We start from the raw sequence: 22,417 nt of genomic DNA, 5'->3' as shown, positions 1-22,417 counted from the left end.
TAGCTGCTCCGATGACAACTGCTCCAGCGACGTCTGCTTCTAAGATGACTGCTCCAGTGACATCTAGTGCTGTAGCTATTGCTCTGACAACAACTGCTCCAGCGACGTCTGCTTCGAAGATGACTGCTCCAGTGACATCTAGTGCTGTAGCTATTGCTCCGACAACAACTGCTCCAGCGACGTCTGCTTCGAAGATGACTGCTCCAGTGACATCTAGTGCTGTAGCTATTGCTCCGACGACAACTGCTCCAGCGACGTCTGCTTCGAAGATGACTGCTCCAGTGACATCTAGTGCTGTAGCTATTGCTCCGACGACAACTGCTCCAGCGACGTCTGCTTCGAAGATGACTGCTCCAGTGACATCTAGTGCTGTAGCTATTGCTCCGACAACAACTGCTCCAGCGACGTCTGCTTCGAAGATGACTGCTCCAGTGACATCTAGTGCTGTAGCTATTGCTCCGACGACAACTGCTCCAGCGACGTCTGCTTCGAAGATGACTGCTCCAGTGACATCTAGTGCTGTAGCTATTGCTCCGACGACAACTGCTCCAGCGACGTCTGCTTCGAAGATGACTGCTCCAGTGACATCTAGTACTGTAGCTATTGCTCCGACAACAACTGCTCCAGCGACGTCTGCTTCGAAGATGACTGCTCCAGTGACATCTAGTGCTGTAGCTATTGCTCCGACGACAACTGCTACAGCGACATCAGCTACGAAGATGACTGCTCCAGTGATGTCTGCTGCTGAAGCTATTGCTCCAACAAATGCTCCAGCGATGGCTGCTTCGGCAATATATGCTCCAGTGACGGTTACTCAAGTTATGACTGCTGTGACAAGTGTTACAACGACTACTGTACGTTCAGCATCTGCTGCGAGTATTTTAGTTGATTTTGATATCGGAAATTATCGTGACACAGAATTTACAGTTTTAAACGATTTTATTAAAGAAAAATTATTAAAAGAGCCTTGGACACCGCCCAATAATTACCAGTTCCCTACTTCATCGACCCAAAATTTGAGTTTTCAGCACAAATGGCTAGAAAGATTTACGTGGCTGACGTATTCAGAAGCTAAACAGGGAGCATTCTGCGGAACATGTGTGGTGATGGGTCGTAGTGCTGAAGGTGAAGGCAAAGGACAACATCAACAGTTGGGTAAACTTGTTAATCAACCTTTCTGCAACTGGAAGAAAGCAATCGAAACAACAAAGCCCATTCTCAAACTGGCTACCACAAACAATACAGCCAAATGGCTGAAAATTTCTTAAAAGTTATGTCTGAAAAATCTGCCAATATAATAGAAATGTTTTCATCCGAAAATAAGAAGCAGAAGCAAGAAAACAGGATGAAACTGAAGTCAATTGTAGGTGCCATTATTTTTTGTGGAAAACAAGGTATTGCATTACGAGGAAAACAAGACTCTGGACGTGTGGAAAATTTGGAAATTAACTGTGCTGATGATGATAATCTTAAGAATGAAGGAAATTTTCGTGCTCTTTTGAGATACACTGTTGAGTCAGGGAATGAATTTTTGAAGAGTCATTTAATTAATGCCCCACAAAATGCTTTATATTTAAGCCCAAAAATTCAAAACCAGTTAATAGAAATCTGTGGCGACATCATTAAACAAAAAATTTTAAAAGATGTAAAGAAAGCCCATTTTTGTGCTGTTTTGGTTGATGAAACCACAGACATTGCCCACCGTGGAGCAAGTGTCTTTTTGTCTTTGCTACCTGAATGTCAATCATTTAAACAAGCCTGAAGTCAGAGAAGCATTTTTGGAGTTTATTCCGGCTACTGACATGACAGGGAGAGGCTTGGCTAACCTTATTGTAAGTGGTTTAAAGAAGAATGGAATGGATTGCTGCTATGTAGTTGGCCAGGGATACGACGGGGCAGCGGCAAGGAGCGGACTGTTTCATGGTGCTCAAGTGTATGTACGGGAAGAATGCCTTTAGCTCTCTATGTGCACTGCAGTTCACACTCACTGAATCTAGCAATATCAGATTCTTGCTCTCAATCTGACATCCGCTATTGTGTTGGTGTAGTGCAGTCTATTGGTAGCTTCTTTCACATATCAGCTCAACGTACAGACATCCTGAAAAGACAAATAAGAGAACTTCTTCAAACTGACCACCAAAAAACAGTTCTGGCCATGTGTGAAACTAGGTGGGTTCACAAACATGATGCAGTAATTCGCTTCAAAGAAATTTACAATGCTATTGTGTCAGCATTGGAAGAGTTGTAAGAAAGCCATAACAATGATACAGCGCAGAAGGCATGTCAAATGTTGAGTACGTTGCGATCGACCAACTTCGTTATAGCATTGTTTATCTTAGAGAAAATCATGAGCTATACTATAACCCTTTGTAAACAACTTCAGGCAGTCGACTGTGACTTGATAAAAGCGTTTAATTACATTGATGTAGTATTAGGGTCATTCCATGGTTGCGTGTGTGACATTTTGACAGTGGATTTAATAATATAAAAATTATATAATGAATACGTCATAATAAATACCACTTTTTTTCTTATAATATATTAACCTACAACTAGATAAGTATGTCATAAATTTTTCAATTGGTTAAGGAGAATAACACTTGCAAAAAAAAATTGTTAATCTTTGTTGCGTGCGTGACAAAAGCATACACCCCTCTTTGATGGAAATGAAATCAATGTTAAAATTCTGTTTTATTAAAAGATAAAAATGATCAATACTTGCTGGTAGCACAAATAAAATGTGCACCTTTAAGATGATCTAGTCAATGTTCCTCAAAACCAATATTTTCACATGCAAACTTAACTTTGCAAATGTTGCGTGTGTGACTGTTGCGTGTGTGACACTTTGAGACTTAAGCTGGTATAATAATCAGCTGCAAATTCACAAAGATATGTTTGGTTGCAAAATAAAATAAATATTTACCAAGATAGCAATAAAAGTAATATTATATTACACATAGAAAAAATATATACTGATTACATAAATGAAAATTGAACCCTATCATTTTTCTTTGCATCCTCAAAATGTTTAGACTGTTTTCTTTTTATATATGATGTAGCTTGATTGCTATCATCTGCATCTGTATTTTCTTCACACAGTCAGATACTGTTCCAGTTTCTGAAACAATTTGGGGATGTCCTTCCACATTTTTCCACTGTTTCCATTTCATTTCATTAGTCAAAGTTTCTTCATCATATTGACTTATAATATCTCTGACAGAATTGCATGCCAACGTACATTTCTCACATATATCTAACATGCAATCAAATCTTTCAACATCACAGACAAGAATTGCTAGTAAATCATTTGTACTATGTGGGAAAACATTTACTTCCTTTGCCAAACTTTCCACCAAAAAATGCATGTTCGCGTGGTAATGACATACACATGTGTTATGACTCATAGTAGAAACGGGATATACAAATTGCGGTCGAAGCTCAATCGGGATATTCCTTCACAAACTCTTCATGGGCCTCCGCAATGGTCATCGTCATATTACGTTTCTGTACAACATCTTTCTTGCCAGACTGAACATTCTTAACAGTGCATTTGTCCTTTCTTCCTGGTTCAGTTCTGCTTATATCATCACGGAGATAATACTGCGTCACTTTAGCTTTGGTTTCTTCATTTAGTCTCTGGCCATGTTCTTTTTTCATTTTATTTAGCAGGTTCAATCTTTTCCCATATTCTGGTAATTCATCAACTAACAATTTCGCTACTACTGCTTTACGCTTTCCTGGGCTATGTGGTAAAATTCGCATCAATTTACAAACTGCTTTCCCTAGGGATCTGTTACTTCTATACAAACTCTTTTCAGGCAACACATTACTATTACTCTTAACAGTTTGTGACTTTTTATTTTCTCTGTGCTTCCTCTGCCTTATTCTGTCTTGCTTTCGCTTGAACTTTAACTCCTTATCAGTTTGAATACGTTTTTGTTGGTCCCTTCGTAATTTAAATCTTTCACGTTCTTTTATTAAGTATGCTTCATACTTCGCTGGGTCTTGTTTAAGCCTTTCTCTAAAAGCCTGTGACCTATTCGTAGATGTCATAGTTCTTCTGCAACAATACCAGTTATAGATTTAACATTAACCTCAAATAAATTTTAACCAATAACAGCATGTAACACACAAAGGCATTTGCAAAAATGGTCATTTAAATTTAATGTTGGTGTTCAAATAGAAACTGTGTTACATGCAATCCTCTTGGTTACAAGTTTTTTTTTTAGGTTAGTTCATAGTTTAAATCAAACCAGAATGCATCTCTTTTGTGTTGTTGGAGTTGCAAGCTTATAAAGCTTGTATTTGACGGTGTCACACACGCAACACTACTTCCAGTTAAAAATATAAAAATTGCCAGAAAACTTTGTTATAGTAAAATGTAGGCCATGTGGCACACCTCACTTCTAGAAAGTTTCACATTGATATGTCAATTAGTTGTTTGTAAAAACTAATTTAACCATGTTTTGTGTTGCGTGTGTGACACAAAATCATTACATATTTTCATTTTATGCTGTGCAATATATGCTCACCTGATTTGGTCCAAAATGGTATTAAAAATACTTCCACATCTGTACAGTATGGTCTACATAAAACAATGGACATAACTCAAACAGGAAGATAATCAGGGTAGTCAATATGGAGATGTACTTTTCCCTTTTTGGCAACAGTATTGTTAGCACTGAAGTCTAACATTGGAAAATAAAGTTTTAACCGTGCAAATAATTTTTTAATTTTGCATATATAGTAAAAGGATTATTAAGTAATACAAAAATGCACTGTACAATTAATTTTAAATATTTTAATTTTTTTTATGCTTGGGTCATCTTTCATGGAATGACCCATTAACTACCTTGGAACGTATTAGAAATAATGCCAACGACGAGTTCAAAACTATTTTCGAAGCAGCTTCTAATGCTTTGTTACAAAATGGAGGAATCATACAAATGGCTCGCATAGCAAGAAGACAAGTGAATCGTATGAATGCTCCAGCTTGCGATGTTCAAATCCACTACAAAATCAACTCTCTTATCCCATTTGTAGATCATGTAATAAGCCATCTGGGTGATCGGTTTTCCAAACATCGGAAAACCATTACTGCATTACGCAGAATTTTGCCCCAAAACTGCGTAACTTGTACAAACACAGATATTGACGAGTGCATTGCTCAGTATGCAGCAGTTCTGCCAGAAATGAATGCTGCAATTGTCAAAGCTGAGTTTGAAATCTGGCAAGAAGCGTGCCGCTCTGACAACAGCACTGAGAGTGCTGTGGAAGCACTGGACCAATGTGACGCGGGCTTGTACCCTAACATCCACTGCCTCCTAAAAGTCTTGGCGACCCTTCCCATCTCAACGGCAACTCCGTAGAGAACATTTTCTTGATTAAGAAGATTAAAATCCTATCTGCGGAACACCATATCTCAGGACAGACTGAATGGATTGGCCTTACTGAATGTCCATTACAACATCCACATCGACCCGGAAAATGTGGTTACTGAATTCGCCAAAAAAAAAATAGACAATTTTTACTGTAAAGAGTTTGTAATCTTAAAAAAGTTTATTATAAACAATTATTTTTTGGTGTTTACAGAGTTTTTCTTAAAAATCAGAAGGCCCCCCTCCCCTCCCAATATTTATCTGGAAGAACCCCCCCTCATTCATGCAGTAATAAGTGCATAATAGAAGCTGTAATAAATATTAATTGTAATATTTATTTCTAGACAAAATGTAATATGTTATATTAAAGATTAATACTAATGTATTGTACCCAGTGTCAGATAATAATGTATAAAACAGGAATTGGTTAATGTGATTTGTATTTTTACAGTAGAAAACTAAATGTATTCAAAATATTAGAAAAGGGCTTAATGACTTTTAAGAATTGCAGTGATAAAATAGAAACATTTTATTTTACTAACTATTTACGTACACTTGTTTTCAGTTAATATAAATAATCAAAGAAATATAATAATTTTAACAAATGCCATTCATCAGATTATAAGTCACATGCAATTACAGTAGAACACTGTTATAATGTTTTTCAAGGGAGCACAAGAAAAAAACATTATAAGCAGGAAAACGTTATAAGCAGGAAATCTCAATTTAGCTCTTAACAATGTTCGAGCTTTGTACCAATGGACTCACCAAGCTATGTAAACAACTTTAATGTTAAAACCAAAGATAGTATACTTGATACATGAATTTTCTGAAACAAGCCAACAATTTTTCAACTTTGTCTTGTTCCCTGGTTAAATTTTGTTTGTCTTTAAAGATACACTGCCACATTTTTTGTAAAATTGTCTCACGATTCATGATGACAACATTAAGAGTGAGAACATCTACTCCTTCACCACCTGAAAATGTTATATTTTGGGATTCCTAAATATGAATGAAAAAATTGGTTGTCTGTAAAGTCGGTTTACGGACGATAGTTTAACGTGACGTCATAACAAAACATTGATGAAATGATTGATCCAGAAGAAAAGGAAAAATCATATTCGGCCTGAGACTGACCCGTAATAGGTTTTTGCAACCAAATCATTTAGGCATTAAAAATATTATATTCTTTGAGGAAGAATTTTTTTTTTATTTTTCAATCTTTTGCATGATAAAATCTACCTCTGCATACTTTTATGAATAAAATTGAATCATTTTTATTGAATTATCACTATTTTGTATGGATACAAAGGAGTGAAATGAAATGTGCAATTGAATTAATAAATTAACTCTTATTTGCATTCATTAATTCAAATATATTTATTACTTTTGAAATGTTGCGTGCGCCATATATATTTTTACAAGTACAAAAAATTTTTTGCAGTTGCCGGGTTTCGAACCGACAACTTTTAGTTTAAGAGTTAGGTACGCTAACCACACGCCCACGAGGCAATACTAAGGTGATGTAGTTTAAAATGTTATATATATATATTTATAAAAACTTTGTTCACGGTAGGGGTATAATATTAACACGATTTTATAACAAATACGCATCTCAAATACACCAAACTTATTTATAATGTGTTACAATATTTTTTAAAACATTGTGCAAAAGATCCCGGGTGTAATTTGAATTATTATGTGTAACTGTAAAACACTATTGTTGGTTCAAAACGTATTTGAATTTTCAACATTACTTTTAAATAACTGTACCGATTGTGCTGAAAATCGGTGGACGATCATTAAATTACATAATATTAATCATTCAAACTACGAAAATATGATTGAAAAGTCAAATTGATGGTTGTTCCAATCCAGTGGAAGAGAGATGCCACGCATGCGTACAATGAGCATGAAGAGAGATGCCACGCATGTGTACAATGAGCAAACAGAACACATCCGTAGTGGGACATCCGTAGTGGGACACTTTTTTGTGCGTGCAGCCGGCGTTCATCGATTTATTAGACGTTGTCACGTCAAAAAAAAATTTATTTGTTAGCAATAGAAAACACTTTTAGTTATGCCCTCCCTCAATGGTTGACAACTTAAATATCGTAGGACTATGTACGTGCATCTGAATACCCACTGGAATGGCAAGGAAGAGAAGAGTTGACTAAGGGTACCAACTGACACGTAACTATGAACATTTTGTACCTTCAGTATATTGCATAAAATTGTATTTTAACAAACTTCATGTATTGTATGGCAGTGATTGTAAACATAAACATACGTACATAAAGGAAAGTTTTTATCGTAAGTGTTGGAATAATTTGGTTTTAAAACATTTTTTCCCCATTTATTGAATGTTAGAAAGCAAACATTATAAGCAGGAACATTATAAAAGGGTTCTACTGTATCTGTTTTAGTCTAGCTTTGTTTTCTCTTTTTATCTAACTTATCTCCACAAATTCAAAATAATTTTTATTCAATACATGTATTACATTAGAATGTTTAAATTGTTGAAAACTGTTTTAATGCAATTTTTTAAATAATACGAGACTGCAAATTTACTAAGAACAAAACATATGAACAATATGTCAAATGTTGTCAACATGTTCAATTGATAGTTTGAGTAATATTGTAGCCTCTCGTGTTAAACACACGAGGGGAACAAGGAGTAGGAAGGGAACAGAGTGTGGCGAAAAGTCATCGAAAGCTATTACAACTGAATACATTTATTACTGATTATACAACATTAATGACGAAAACGTAAACAGTTGATATTTGCGGCGTGGCTCTGATTCGAAAGTCTGTGAACAGAAACGTTTAACAATTATGAGACACGTGAATGAAGCTTAACAAATCAACTTTACAATTGCCCGTGCTCTCATACTTGGCCCGCCGCTTGGTGCTGGGTACACCGTCAAAAGAAAAGCTAAGTTACAACGTACATAAATTCCCAGACTGTAAAAGAAAATAACTAACCATAACTCTCGACTTATGCAATATTGTTGACCTTTATACACAAGACGACTAATACATATAGCGTGTTTTTACGTAGGTACGCAGACCTCTAATAAATAACCTAACACCTCCTCGACTCTTGTCGAGACGTATTTCTGCGGGCAAGTCGGCGCATGGATTACCAGTGACTATCTGCGCAAACTATCTTAGCGCGAGAACTGCTCGTCGGTGTGGGCACTGGGATTATTCTTCGGGTGTCACTGCCGGGTTTCGCACCTAAGTGCTGTATGTCCAGTCGGTAGTCAAGTCTTTCCTCGGGACTCACAGCTCACACCGCCGTCTCCAAGCCTTGCCTCCGTCACCACTGCCCCTCTTCTCAGTCTAAGTTTTCTACCCACTCGGTTTATAAGTGTCTACGACGAAACAGTACATTACCAAGTGGTAGCTTCTTCCAACGGGCAGCGTGACGGCAGGCCGGCGAGACGTGTTGACGGTGTAGCTTCCTTCGGCAGGAAAGGCCAGCAGGGCCTCCGGCTGGTGTCGCTGGCGGTCGCGACGAGTCTCCTCCTCCACCGCAATATGGGCCCCCTTTTATACTCGGCGAACTGCTCGTATCAAACATGGCAGAATGTTCTCGGTCGGGGCAACCGGAACCGGCGCCTGCGGCGATGTCCGGTTGGCAAGCCCGCCAAAACGAGCCTCCCCGAGGGCTCCCGAGCGGCTCCGAACTTCGCGCGTGCAGCGCGCGAACACTTGCCTTGTGCGGGTTGCATCGGCGCGCGGTTAGGCGCCGCACGACATATCTTGATGTGCGTGTGCGGAGCACACGCAACAATATGTAAAATATTTTACTTCGTTACACATGAATTTGAACACTGGTAATGCTGTAAGTAGTTTTCACTTCTTCAGCTATTAATTTTCCATCATGAAGACACAGCGGTGTTACAACAATGACCTCTTTGTTGGAGATGCTTGTTTTATTTCCTGAAAAACCTTTGACTTATTTCCTGAAAAACCTTTAACAGCCATGACTTAATCGCCACATTCTAATAGACAATAACCCACAATCATCTGTAATGATGATCTTCCACCAAAGCCTTTAGAAAAATCAAATCACAATCAATGGTTTCATTAACCTATATTTGTATCACAACTTAGTTTTTTGTAATAGAATCACTCATAGAAATTTCATAATCTACAATACTTATATATTACCTGTTTTTAACCTTTCTGTAGCTCTTACACACCTCTTGAAAGCGTGCGATGCTGCAGCCTTCTTTTTACAGAAGTCTAACTAAAATTTAATTGATGTGAATACCATTTTGTTGAGATTTTATTTTGTGTAGTCAGTTTTAGGAGATTTATAAATCTGTCAAAATTGTTTGAAAGTAGTAATTTTGTAATGGTTGTTATGAAAAGATTAAGGAAACAGGGTTTGTTTTGCAACATTTAATACCCGGTTATTTTTATTTATGTAGTTTACAAGTACTTGAATGGTTATCTGAATTCTTTATTTTGATTGATAGCCCTCGATTAGGATTGGTGTGGCAATGTTACAGTCCACAATGCTGAAAGGTTATGGTATCAACTCAAATCACTTTCAGATATGGCATCTCTGTTGCCGTAACGAGATCATTCTTGTCAGAAATCAGGGTGGTGGAAGTCATTGTATGAGTTATGGTTAATCCTAAATACTTTTGTAATGTTATTCTCAAGATAATTTTTCTTTGGAAGTCCCTTGTATATGTTAATTATGTCTTATCCATTCAATTATCATATGTTCATTTTAATGTCCCCATAAACACTAATAGATTTATATAGCTAGTTTGTAAAAAAGAAATCTTCCTTACATTATTTATTTCCTTTTGTTAACCCTCTTAGTGCCAGCCTCTGCTAGGATGGTAGTGCTAAGAGTGCAGGTAATTTTTAACTAAATTGCATCTCTAGAGTTTAATTTTAATAACTTTTTAACATTTACTGTTATAACTATGCAATTTTTACTGTTTATAGATCAACGTTTTCTTCTGTCACTTCTCATGTTTAACCATAAAAATTTTCATCTTATTTTATTTTTGTTGTTTTTTAAATTAAAAAAAATAATTATTAAATATTTTTAATGGATTGTAATGTGGATAGGGAGTAGTTTTGACAGTAATATTCTTTGGTTTGAAAATATTTTTTTTTAAATTTTTGTTGTTTTTCTACATGATAGTATAATAGTAATGTAATTTTTCCAATATTTATTGTAATAATAATTTTTTGAAAAAAAAAAAAAAAAGAAAAAAAACATTGCTTTTCTAACTGTGTGACAATTCAAATGAAATCTTTTCTTAGCCTAACTCCAACTATATAGTGTATTTTGAATCTTTATAATTTTTTAATAATTATAAGTCTGTTATTAATGTATTTAAAAAGTAAACGATGTAATCAAAAAATTATACATAGCTATTATATGCCTTCATACAAATTTAGGTGAAACTGACTTTCAAATTTTAGAAGAAAAAATATTGTCTTGGTTTGATCGGCATTTTGCATTATCACTTTTTTTTCTATTAAAAATATAAAATTAATTGGTAGTTCATGATAATAACAACGATAAATCCATCACAACTATTGTCAAATACATATTCACTGGTCCTAGCAGCTGTGTTTACTAAAACAAACACCATGCAACCCTTTATGGCATTTTGCACAAACTGTCCTTGAACGCTTTCTTTTTCCTCCCTGACGTTTACTCGATACACTGCAAACACAACATTGTTTTTCTTTCTTCAATGGCAGTTTCAGAATTCCTGATGACACCACACTTTCGTTAGTGTCACCAGTTTATTGGTGTTGCTGTTCTAGCCACTCTTTCCTGAGACTGTCCACTACAGCAGAGACGAACTCATATCTTGTCAGAATGTTACCATCTGTATTCATTTTGTACAAAATATAACTGTTGAGTACCATACGGCCAAATATATTGAAACATACTTTTTTCCAGTATTTCAATGACCTTTCGTCGAGGTAATACAGCATCATATCACTTGTGTCTATACCACCCATGTATTTATTGTATTTGTGAATGATTTCTGGTTTTTCACGCACTCTCTCTAGTCCGTGCCGTTTTTTAGTACACTGAACATCTTCTGTTTTTCCATTTGTTGATAGTAAAATTACTGGTTTTGTTTGAGATTTCTTTTCGCGATATGCTAATACCAGCAGTTTATTACTTTTGAAATACCTTTTCTCCTCAACCTGAAATTTATTTTGCCTGTGTAATTCAGCTGGTAGATGCTTCCTGTTCCGCCTAACAGTGCCAGAAAAGGTAAGTCCCTTCAGAATAGTGTTTCTGTGCAACTGGTAAACTTGTAAAAAAATTATCAACAAAAATGTGATAACCTTTTCGTAGTAAATTCACACCTGATAATAGCTTCATGACCACAGTGTACCCAAGACCATATAGTTTTATGCTAGTCTTATCTAATTGATCTTTAGCACCACGGTATACATAAAATCCCATGCAGTAATTGACAGTACTATCACAAAGCATCCAAAATTTTGGTGTTTGTTGGGAAGGTACTGAAGTAATGACGTATGGCTCTTTGTTCCGACTGAACTTTCATCAATGCTCAGCATTTGGTATGGAGTGAAGTGTTGCTTCAAAACGTTATTTGCGTGGTCAATAATTGGTTTGAATTTTCCTTCTGGATCATAGTTTGATTCGCCTGGTAGACCAAGGTTTTTGTTATTGTATAGGTGGAAAAATGTTAGAAGTAGTTGAAATCTATTGCGAGAAAACATTTTTCAAAACCATGGCATGCTGCGAGAAGGAACAGTAGACCAATATAAGGAAAGTGTAGGCATTTTTATGAGGCCCATATTTATTATACATGCTACAAATGCTTTCATTTCAACAACTGAAGTTTTTTTCCACGAAATAGCTCTCGAACCTGTACCTAATTTACCCTTGTTCTTTAAAAACTGCTGAGCATATCTATTGGTTTCCTGTACCAGAAGCTGTAGTAAGGAAAAAGTAAACATTAGCTGGAAATATGCTATGGGCTTCGAGTTTCAAGGGAGTAAATGTTTTGGTCCAGCATTTTCTAAAAACTGGGGTATGTTGTGTTTTTGTGGTGAAAAGTTTTCACAAGAGGACCAGATTATATTATTTACGTCAGTCTGTTCATTTTCATCCGACGAATCACTTGAACTATCGCCTGAATTCGTACGAAGTGATGCACCGGCTGGAATATAATTACCCGCAATCACTGGAGTAAGTCTCGGTGTGTTTGAAGTAGATGGTAAATGCTCTTCCGCATCAGTACTTGTATCGTTGTCGCTTGTATCACTTTCACAAATATCACTATCGAGCGAATAAAAATAGTCGAGCATTTCTTTGTCATCTTTACTCGCAATGTAACTTCTTTTCCAAGACATTATTATGAAAATGAGAACAAAAGCCTTGATCGCACAAAGTTTCGCGGTAGTATTAGTTTGAAACAGAGTAACATCACTTTCCACTGAGAAATATGCAGCAAAACGTGTTTACTATGACTACTACAATAACAATTTTCAACGCAGAATAACCAACGGTATAAAATCCTACGCAATATGTAATATTCACGAAACTGGTAGTTACATATATCATTTGCATAATTGAACCATTGTTGTCATAACTTTGAAAAAAATACATTTGTAGAAATTTCTGGAAAACCGTTTAATGATATAAAAGAATTAAAATAAAGAATTTACAAAAGAAACAAATTTTTTTTTTCAAAAGGAAAAGTGTTTCTTTAGAATAAAGAAATGCAGCAAAACGCGGTTTCTTATGCTGTGCGATGTCCAGCAGTATGATACTCATACTCTCTGTTGTGAGAAAAAAGAACTAAATAGTAGGGTACATTCGCTACCTGTTTACAGAAAAAGGAACTAGATAGTAGGACACCTCATTAGACAAAGGTAGAATGCGTTGCTAGTAACAAAAACCTGTCTTGAAAACGGAAAAAAAATCGGGCCGATTTTTCGGCCCTGGCAATTCTCGAACAAGGCAAAGCCGATTTATCGGACTCTGGCACTAAAAGGGTTAATGAATAAAATACCAATACCATGAAATGGAAATATTCCAAATGTAACCAGTAGATATTAAGAGTTACGTGCAAAAAAATATATATTAGCTACCAATATAATGCACAAAAAAATCAACAAGCATCCTCACTTGGAAAATTATAGGCCTATGTCATTTTAAATTGAATATGTTAACATACTTTATTTTATTAAATCTCAAGCTTTTTTTATCAGAAAAATAACTACAATTTTACGGTAAAAACTCAGTCTGATTTGTGAGCCTCTAATGAAATCCCAGACCCCTAGCCTTGCAACACTATATTGCACTGATTTCAATCATGGAGTTAGTACACCTTGCACAGTTTGACAGTTCGAAGGGACTAGTATTCTGTCACACCTGGATCAACGATTTTTCAAGATGGCCTAGTTTAGATGCTGCAGATTACACTGTCCACTGAAAACACATTTTACAGCATAGCACTGACCAAATTCACTTGAAGAATAGGCACCAACACAATTTTTTTTCCCTTATAGTCATTGAATGCACACAATTTCGTGTGCGAAAACCACAAAATCTACCCGATTTGGTTCAATTCCAGATGGACCTAGTGCAGGTGATTCGAACTTATTTTAGACCATGAACCCATTGTTCCCCAACATTCCAATTCCCATGATGCAACGGGCTGACACCCAAATGATTCAAACAGTTTGACTGTATGAAACTTTTAACGCCGAACCACAGAAAGAGCGCAAATCACATCATGATAATTAAAAATGCTGTATAAATGGACAAATGGAAAATATATTATTAAACCAACTCATATACAGAAAGTAAACATATACAGAGCTGTCCAAACTAAAACAAATACTGTCACAAAAAAGAAATTAACGTGACAAATTAAAATATTGTTACGAACTAGAGCAAGGCCCGGACACGTGCAGGTGCAGAGCTGGCTGGCGACTGCCGCAACATTATATGCGCCGCGCGCGCCTGGAAGGTAACAAGGATTGTCGCTTTCCCCCCTCCTTCCCACCACTCCCCGCACGGTGCCCTGCCTTTGACACGTAACTGACACCGGACAGCTGGGAGTTACGCGAGTTGCCGACACGTGTTTCGAGAGATTTCTACCGTCATGTCGGCGCGGATTGACGCGACTGGCCCCGGCCGCTCTCGTGAGTTCTGGAATTGCGCCGGGGCCTATATATCAGGGTTGGGAAAAAAACAGTTTTTTTTTAAAAAAATCAAAAAACATGTTTTTTATTGTTTTAAACTGTTTTTTTTGTTTTAAACAGTTTGTCATGTTTTAAAGAGTTTTTTTTAAGTTTAACTTTTTTTTGTTTTTAATATTAATTTTAATCAAAACCACCAGAATATGTTTTGCACATATGGTTTCAGCAGAAGTCCCATCAGGTGTAAGGTATATTGCTACACATTTTTGAATATGGAATTCCCTGACATTGCCCGGTTTTCCCTGACTGTAGCCATTTCGGATATTATTAAGTAAAAGGCAAAAAGTTCACCTTTCAAGGAGTACTTATTCAGTCCTGTAACACTAAAAGAGATTAAACCTCTAGTATGGTGGATGGCTTTGGAGAAAAGTACTCATAATGCAACTTTGAACCTGGCACATCAGTTACACAGTGCAGTGGCTTCGTCAGCTGGTGTTGAACGTCTTTTCTCCACATTCGGGTTTGTGCATAGTACTGTAAGGAACCGCCTAGGAATAGAGAAGGCTGCCAAACTTGTAACTGTTTTCTGTGCACTTAACTAACCAAAACAGATTTTAATTAGGTTAGATGAACTTAGTGGAACTGGCACCCTAAAAGGTATGACTGGTTTGACCCCAAGCAGTGCTGGTATTTTATGTTTACGTGAGGAATGTGTTTCACTTCAAAACTTCTCATCCTAGTCTGGATATTTATCACAATTGGTGACTTACAATGAGACAGCGATGCTTGCGATGAAAATGTCAATATGCAGTTTTCGTTTTCGTAAGAAATAAAACTTTTTTTAAAATACACATAAAAAACATGTTTAGAACAGAATGTTTTAAACATTGTGTTTTAAACTTGTTTTATTCAGAGTGTATTGTTTAAAACAATTTTGAACATATTTTTTTAAACATTTTGTTTTAAACGTGCCAACCCTGCTATATATATGCCCGAGGACGTCAGGGCTGAGAGTCAGTAGAGTTCAGAGAGAGAGTTCAGGCGAGAGCTTTCCCGCGGCGGACCTTCTGGGGCGATAGTGCCGCGGGTGTGGCAGAGTGGCGAAGTCCTTGGACGAAGGTTCCAGGGCAAGGAGCGAGTGAGTTCAGAGTGAAGTCAGGAGTTTTCCCGCGGCGGAGTTTCCGGGCGATAGAGTGGCGAAGTCCCTGGATGAAGGTTCCAGGGCGAAGAGTTCAGTTCCGGGCGATAGTGTCGCGGGCGCGGCGGAGTCCAGAGAAAAATTCCAAGCGAGGCGTCGAGTGGGATCTCAGCGAAGGGGAAGCGCGACACCGGCGGTGGAGTACGGCGACGGAGTCCTGCGACGGAGGACCACGAGGGGAGGTGCGGCCCAGTGAGGCGTGTGGATTGTGAGAAACGAGTGACTCGAGGAAGCAACATTTTTTAAAGTACAATTGATTAATTGGCATTTTTAGATTTTTAGCTAGTAATGTAAGTAGTGGAAATAAATAAAACTGTGTGTGAAATCAAATCTTTAATTGGGCTATCCTTTACGAACCCGCAGTAAAATCGTAACAATATAAACAAACAAAATATTATAACACAAATGGTAGTTTAGCAGGTTAAAAATAATAATAAACAATATTTTAGGATTATGTATGAATGTAACAGCACAATGATCATCTTGTTTCTGTATTTTGTTGCCATGGATCCACAACAGGTACAATATAAAATTGGTTGCTCAAGTTTATCATAAAACAAATAGTCATGTCTCCCAAAATGCAATAAAGTTGAAATTTTACAGTTGCCATATTTACTTGTAGTAGGAGAGTATGAAATGGGTACAATGAAAGTAGATCTTATAATGTGCTTCCGAAAAACATGAAGATCCACAATGCAAAATGACCCCTGAATTTGATGATATTTGCATGGAGGACACAGTATTGATAAACTTGTGATTTCCAAACACTAAACCTACGATCACAGCAGGACTACATGCAAATAATGCTTGTATGTAGCTATATTGCGGCACTGCACGGCATTGTGTTCAGCTCACCTGTGGAGATGGAGTCGCAGCCATGATCAAACAACTCTCCCAGCGGCGAGGATGTGTCTGTTCGCCTCGCCTGCTTCCCATCAATAGCATCCAGGCTCTGGTACACGAACAAGCCGAGGGCACACAGGAAACAGGCCCATCTCGGAGGCTGGAAGCATGCATAATCCTGCTTGTTCGCACATACTTTCCATCTCAATTTCTTGCTGGCAGGCACATTAAGTTCTTAACTCTTTTCAGAGAACCACGGAGACTAAGTTGCTAAATTTAAGAATGTGTACAAACTTAAAGCTATCTTAATAGTATTCAAATGTGTAAAAACTAATACCAAGTTTGTAATGTTACAAACTTTAAACACAACTTGTAATATGCCTAATAGGAGAAAAATAGATTAAAATCACACAGAAAAAAAAAACACTTTCTTGACTACCATTATGGCTAGAGGCTAGCGTGTGCTAAGCATGAACTCATAAACAATGAAAAACCAAATCAACACTACTGCAACTGAGTTTTCTTAAATTTTATTCATTTTTGTTTTGATGGTCTCAAGGCCATTATTGACGGTAATATAAAATGACACAGAAAGAATAAACCATAGCCGACAGTAAGGAATAATCTCAGCATTTGCCTGGAGTGATTTCGAGAAATCACGGAAAAATAGTTATCAGGTTGGCCGGACTAGGATTCCAACCCACGAACTCTGGCATTCGAGTCCTACGTCATACTGCTCGCCACCTCGCTTCTTAATTACGATTTAAAGCAACTCCAAGACCATGGCACAATTTTTTCAATCTGGTTTAGTGTTGAGCAATAAAACCATTTGTTTTAATTTCTTGCCAAATGAACTGGATTTTCACCTGGCTACTTGTGATATTCATAAGTGGGCATGGAGGTTTTTTCAAAGCATGTTTCCAATGTTGAACATTAGTGAAGCAGACACCTATCAACACTAGCTGGCATTATTTGCTCCGACTCAGGTGGGTCTCCTTAATAGGTTCTGTAACTAAGGCATTGTGGCAATGACAGGCTTTACATGTAACCAACTGGTTAATGTATTCACGTCACGTAACCCACAACACCATAACCTTGCCTACACGCAGAACTGTCGTCCAATCTGCAGTTCTTTAGTACAGGGCAGCATAAGATCGTAGTTGTTTCTCTGACCAACTTTGCTAAGAAAGTTGGTAGTACTGATGGAACATATCAGGGTGTCCAGTAAAACCCACAAACAGAACTCCCTGACTTCTCCAAGTCTTTTAAACAAAATGTTATCTTTTACTTTACACTTTGAGGCACCTGGTTTGTTTTTGTTTTACGCTCCATCTCTTTTGTCCCTAATTGATAAGAGAACACAGGTTAGAAAGAGTTGGTACTTCTCATATGGGCAAAAAAAAATAACTTGAAGATTTTTTTTTAACCTGGTGCAAAAACAGATGTATTGTAAGATAAAATTGCAAATAAAGATTACTCTGATGTTAGAACTGGTTTGGCAATACCTATAAGGGTAGGCTGATTTAAATCAAATTGTTTAAACCATGGTTTCAATCAAGTTTTGTTTTCTTTCAAAAACCAATTTTTTTTCAATGTATTTTTAAATAGAATATAATTATACATTTTAATGAAAGGTCTAATTCCACTATAATATCAACAATAGTTTTGCTCATTATTGTTTCTTGAGATTTACAGGAACAAATAATTTTACAATAATCAAGATCTTATTTAAATTATCTGAATAAGTTGTAAACTATACCCAGCTAAAAAATATTAATTAGTAAACTTTAGTCAAAAAAAGAGGAAATAAATAAATTTATTATTTTAAAAAATCCTATTTTCTGGGAAATTCCTGACTACTATAGATCCTCATTCTGTTGGAAACCAACATTCTATGGAGAATCCTCCTCCTGTAAGGAAAACCCTTTCTGTGGTTTAAGCCCCAGTCAGATGTGCAGATTTGCTGTAACTTTTCTGGTTCAACATGAATGGCAGAAAGTGGAATATTTTATGGCTTTCATTTGAACATGCTGAGAACCTAAATAACTAATGTAATAAAAAAACCTGGTATTTTGAAAAACAAAATTGGTTTTTTTCCAACCCTGTATAAAGTCAACGTTTGTACTTTATAGAAATATTTATATTGATCAATTTTGGTGGTTGCAGAAGTCGAAACAAAAAATTGTTTGATTTATGATATGCAAATCTTTACAAATTTTAAATAAGCTAAAACGTTATTTTGTCTCTGGAAGTATGCTTATCTTTGGTTTTTTTTAAAAAGTTAATAAATTTGTTGTTTATTACTATATTTGTAAAGAATAGGAGATTCATTTTGATTATATTTTGCCTGCGTTAAAGCATTGATTTTTTTTGTTGTTTACGGAAAAATTGTAGAATCGCGTGTTACAAACAAGGACAAGTAAAAATATTTTTTTAGAATATTCGGTTTGTTCCATTTTTCGGTCATTGATAATATGCGTCCGTAATTTTAGCAGCAAACTGGAAACTTCGTATGATTTGAATTAATACTTAAAAGAGATATCGAAGAGCTGTTTTAGTAACGGTAAGATTTATTTATCGATATATACCAAGAATTAAGTAAATTTATTGAAAATATTGTGTTTTGATAAGAATTGTTAATTATCGTTGAAGATTTCAACACTAAAATTCACGGAAGAACATTCAACGAAACTTTTATACTAGAACGAAGATCTGCATAATTATGTTACCTTAATCGACGCAAAGAAGAACGGTTAAAAATATCTTGAGGATTTGAGAGAGAGACAGTTCAATTATTCAATCGACGACGACTGAACCACGTTACAATAGGAAAGGCGCTGCAGTTTTGACGACACGAGCTAATAAGAAGACGTCTCGGGAGCCTAGCAGGAGGACAACCCAGCAGTCCGGTCCGCGAGAAGGACCGACTCGACGGCGCAAACTAAGAAGGAGACGGCTCACGAGCCGAGCAGTAGAACAGCCCAGCAGTCCGGTACGAGAGGAGGACTGAGTCAACGACCTACCAGCTATCCAGAGCAGGAGAGCCAGCTACACGCGGATCGTCGCAGAGTCCTGGTCATCGAGGAAGTCAATACGTCTGTAGAGGCTATAACTGTCACTGAGGTCGGTTTTTTTTCCAGTCCCCGTCCAGTCGTCGATTTGGAACGTTTCCCGTTTGTTGAATTTCATGAACATTATTTTTTTTATAAAAAAACATTGATTTCCGCCTGAAAGACTTACCAGCGTCATAATTTAAATCCAAATCTGAATCTCTTGTTCTATAATTATTAGAATAACCAAACTAATTAATTTAAATTAACTCTCGGGATCCCAAGACTATTGAATAGTAAATATCTGTTTGGAATTCTTTCAGGGCATTAAATTTGATATAAACGTTAGTCTCTGATGTAGTAATGTTTCACCAACACTCAGTGGTCCACGCTCACCGAGTGCTTTCAATCCTGGCTTAATACATAATTTTTACTTAATTTGAACTTACCACAACTTAACTTTAAACAGGAACATATAGAATTATTGAATCGTTTACATGATATAAAACAAATTGTTGATATATTTACACTACACTAACTTTGAATGAGGTTTTTTTTTGTTTTGTTTTGAACTGGATAAACTTGTTATCTACATACACAAAGAATTCCAAGCATTCTAGAATAAGTTAATAGTATAGTAGGATAAAAATGTGATCAATGTATGTATATAATAATTGTACACTGCAACGGCTCTGCCGCACTCACATTAGGTCTAAAATACACCTACTTTAGTTACAGACGCAATTTACTTTTATTTACGACACATAAACTAGTTACATTGATTTACCTAGATAATTTTAGCTGTTTGAACCAAGAACATCTAATTCATTTTTTTTTTAAACTGACGGAACTCGACGGTTGTGAAAATTTGTTAAAGAAACATAATCAATTTTTTTTAGCTTCACACACCCGTTGGTACGTCACCTGCCATATATCATTCTACAAATGATGAGTGCTTAATGAAATTAGGTTGTATGAGTTTATACATATGATCCTAAATAAAGATATAGTTTATATACCCTACCTCCAGTAATTAAATAAATACATGTTAACCAATATAACGTATTGAAATAGATTTATAAATACTTGATGCTCATTGTTATATATAATGTAATAAGTTATTCCTTGCTCTAAAAATCACAATACACTTAACCGTATGAACGACACAGAAGTAAAACACTAAAACACCTAGCAGAAGATTTTCCCTCGCAAATCTTTCTTGAAGGGAATCGCATCGATAGCATGGCCTCACTGGCCTGAGTATTTTGCCCGCAAGAGTAGAATGGCTACCTGTAAAACAAGCAAGCCCCCCCCCTCCCCCCCCCCCCAAAAAATCAAGAAAAGACTGCGAGCAAAAACAACTTATGGAAGTCAACCTTATGGAAGTTATTTATGAAAGTCAGCCTTAGGGTGGTATTCCAAGATGTTTGGGTAGGTAGCAAAGAAGCACTGAAACAAATTTAGCAGCAACAAGTCTCATTTGCAAATCCTATGGCAAGAGCTCCAACTCACTCCTGTATTTTCTGAAATTTCATTGATCGTGAAATGATATCCTCATTGATTTTTTGGTGGATTTTTTCAACATTTTCATCATTGTGAGATGCTGAAGGGCACCCAGAATGAGCATGGTCTTCAACACTTATCTCACATCGTTTAAAGCACCCAAAACACTCGAAAATTTGTGTGCGGCTCATAGCATCCTCCTTAAAAGCCTGATGAAGCATTTTGTAAGCTTTCATTGGCGATTTTTCAAGCAGGAAACAAAATTTCAAATACACTCTTTGTTATTTTTAATCTGCCATAACGACTTCGCAGGCAGAATACGAGAACAGTAAGAGAAAAACAATACTATGATCAAGCGTTAACCTACAAACTGACGCTGTCTGGCCAGCTGTTTAGTGAAGGTATTGATTAATCCTATCTAGCGGGAGAACTCTCTACTACGTCTATGAATGGTAGCGCACTCTCAGTCCAATATTTTTTTTGGGTCCTCCCCCCTCCCTCCTTAATATGTAGTCAACACAAATTTTATATTTATATTATTTAATTTTTGTTTTTGGTTTTTACGTCTTGTCAACAATGAGGTCATTAAAGAGGAACACATTAAGAGAACATATTACACACCAAAAAATTACGAGAACATATAAGACTCAGTCATAAGGTCCCGGAAGTGGTTTAATGACAGAGCAAGGTGGCATAAATAGGGTAATTCCTATACTAAAACACTAAGGAGGTAAGTGCACATTTTTACTTCTAATTCTGTAATTTTTCATGTTTATTCGTGATGTTTTGTGCTGAATGTGTTGGTTAAATGTTCTTGAAGAGGTGAAAGTGTTTATTTAAAAAAATTCGTTTTCATTGTATGATTTAGTTAGGGTGACGAAAACTGGATCAATAAAAACCTTGTATTGCTAGTGTTCGTCATACCTGACGAGCACTGGTACATTTAATATTTTATTTAAAGTTGTGCTAAGTTACACCCTAGAGTTCTTAAATAATATTGGTTCTTTGTTGTTGATAGGCAAAGAACATTATTATGATCAGATCCAGTAGTCGTCACCTATGACGACACTCGATGCATGTGTATGACGACTTCTGGGTCGGAAATTACTTTACTTTATTGATTGCAGAAATTGTGTAGGCATTGTTGTTTACATTAATTTAGGGGTCATTCGATATATATTTTGACATTAATAAGTAAATTATACATTATAATGTGTCTCATTCTTTAATTACAGGGAAAAATGCCAAAACGGAAAATACTG

General features: G+C 36.4%; 1 protein-coding gene across 4 annotated transcripts in view; it reads right to left on the bottom strand.

The window, feature by feature from the left end:
* LOC134531681 (cholinephosphotransferase 1) overlaps positions 1–22,417 on the bottom strand; it is a 127,878-nt gene that overhangs the window by 101,745 nt on the left and 3,716 nt on the right. For all 4 annotated transcript variants that reach the window (XM_063367483.1, XM_063367484.1, XM_063367482.1 and 1 more), the window contains exon 2: positions 16,615–16,762. In XM_063367483.1, the coding sequence (XP_063223553.1) occupies positions 16,615–16,762 (148 nt within the window). The remainder of the gene's footprint in view (positions 1–16,614; positions 16,763–22,417) is intronic.

Source organism: Bacillus rossius, chromosome 5 (genome assembly GCF_032445375.1).
Source record: "Bacillus rossius redtenbacheri isolate Brsri chromosome 5, Brsri_v3, whole genome shotgun sequence".
Taxonomy (NCBI): Eukaryota; Metazoa; Arthropoda; class Insecta; order Phasmatodea; family Bacillidae; genus Bacillus; species Bacillus rossius.
The sequence above is the reverse complement of the archived record's forward strand: the minus strand, read 5'-3'. Positions and strand labels throughout refer to the sequence as shown.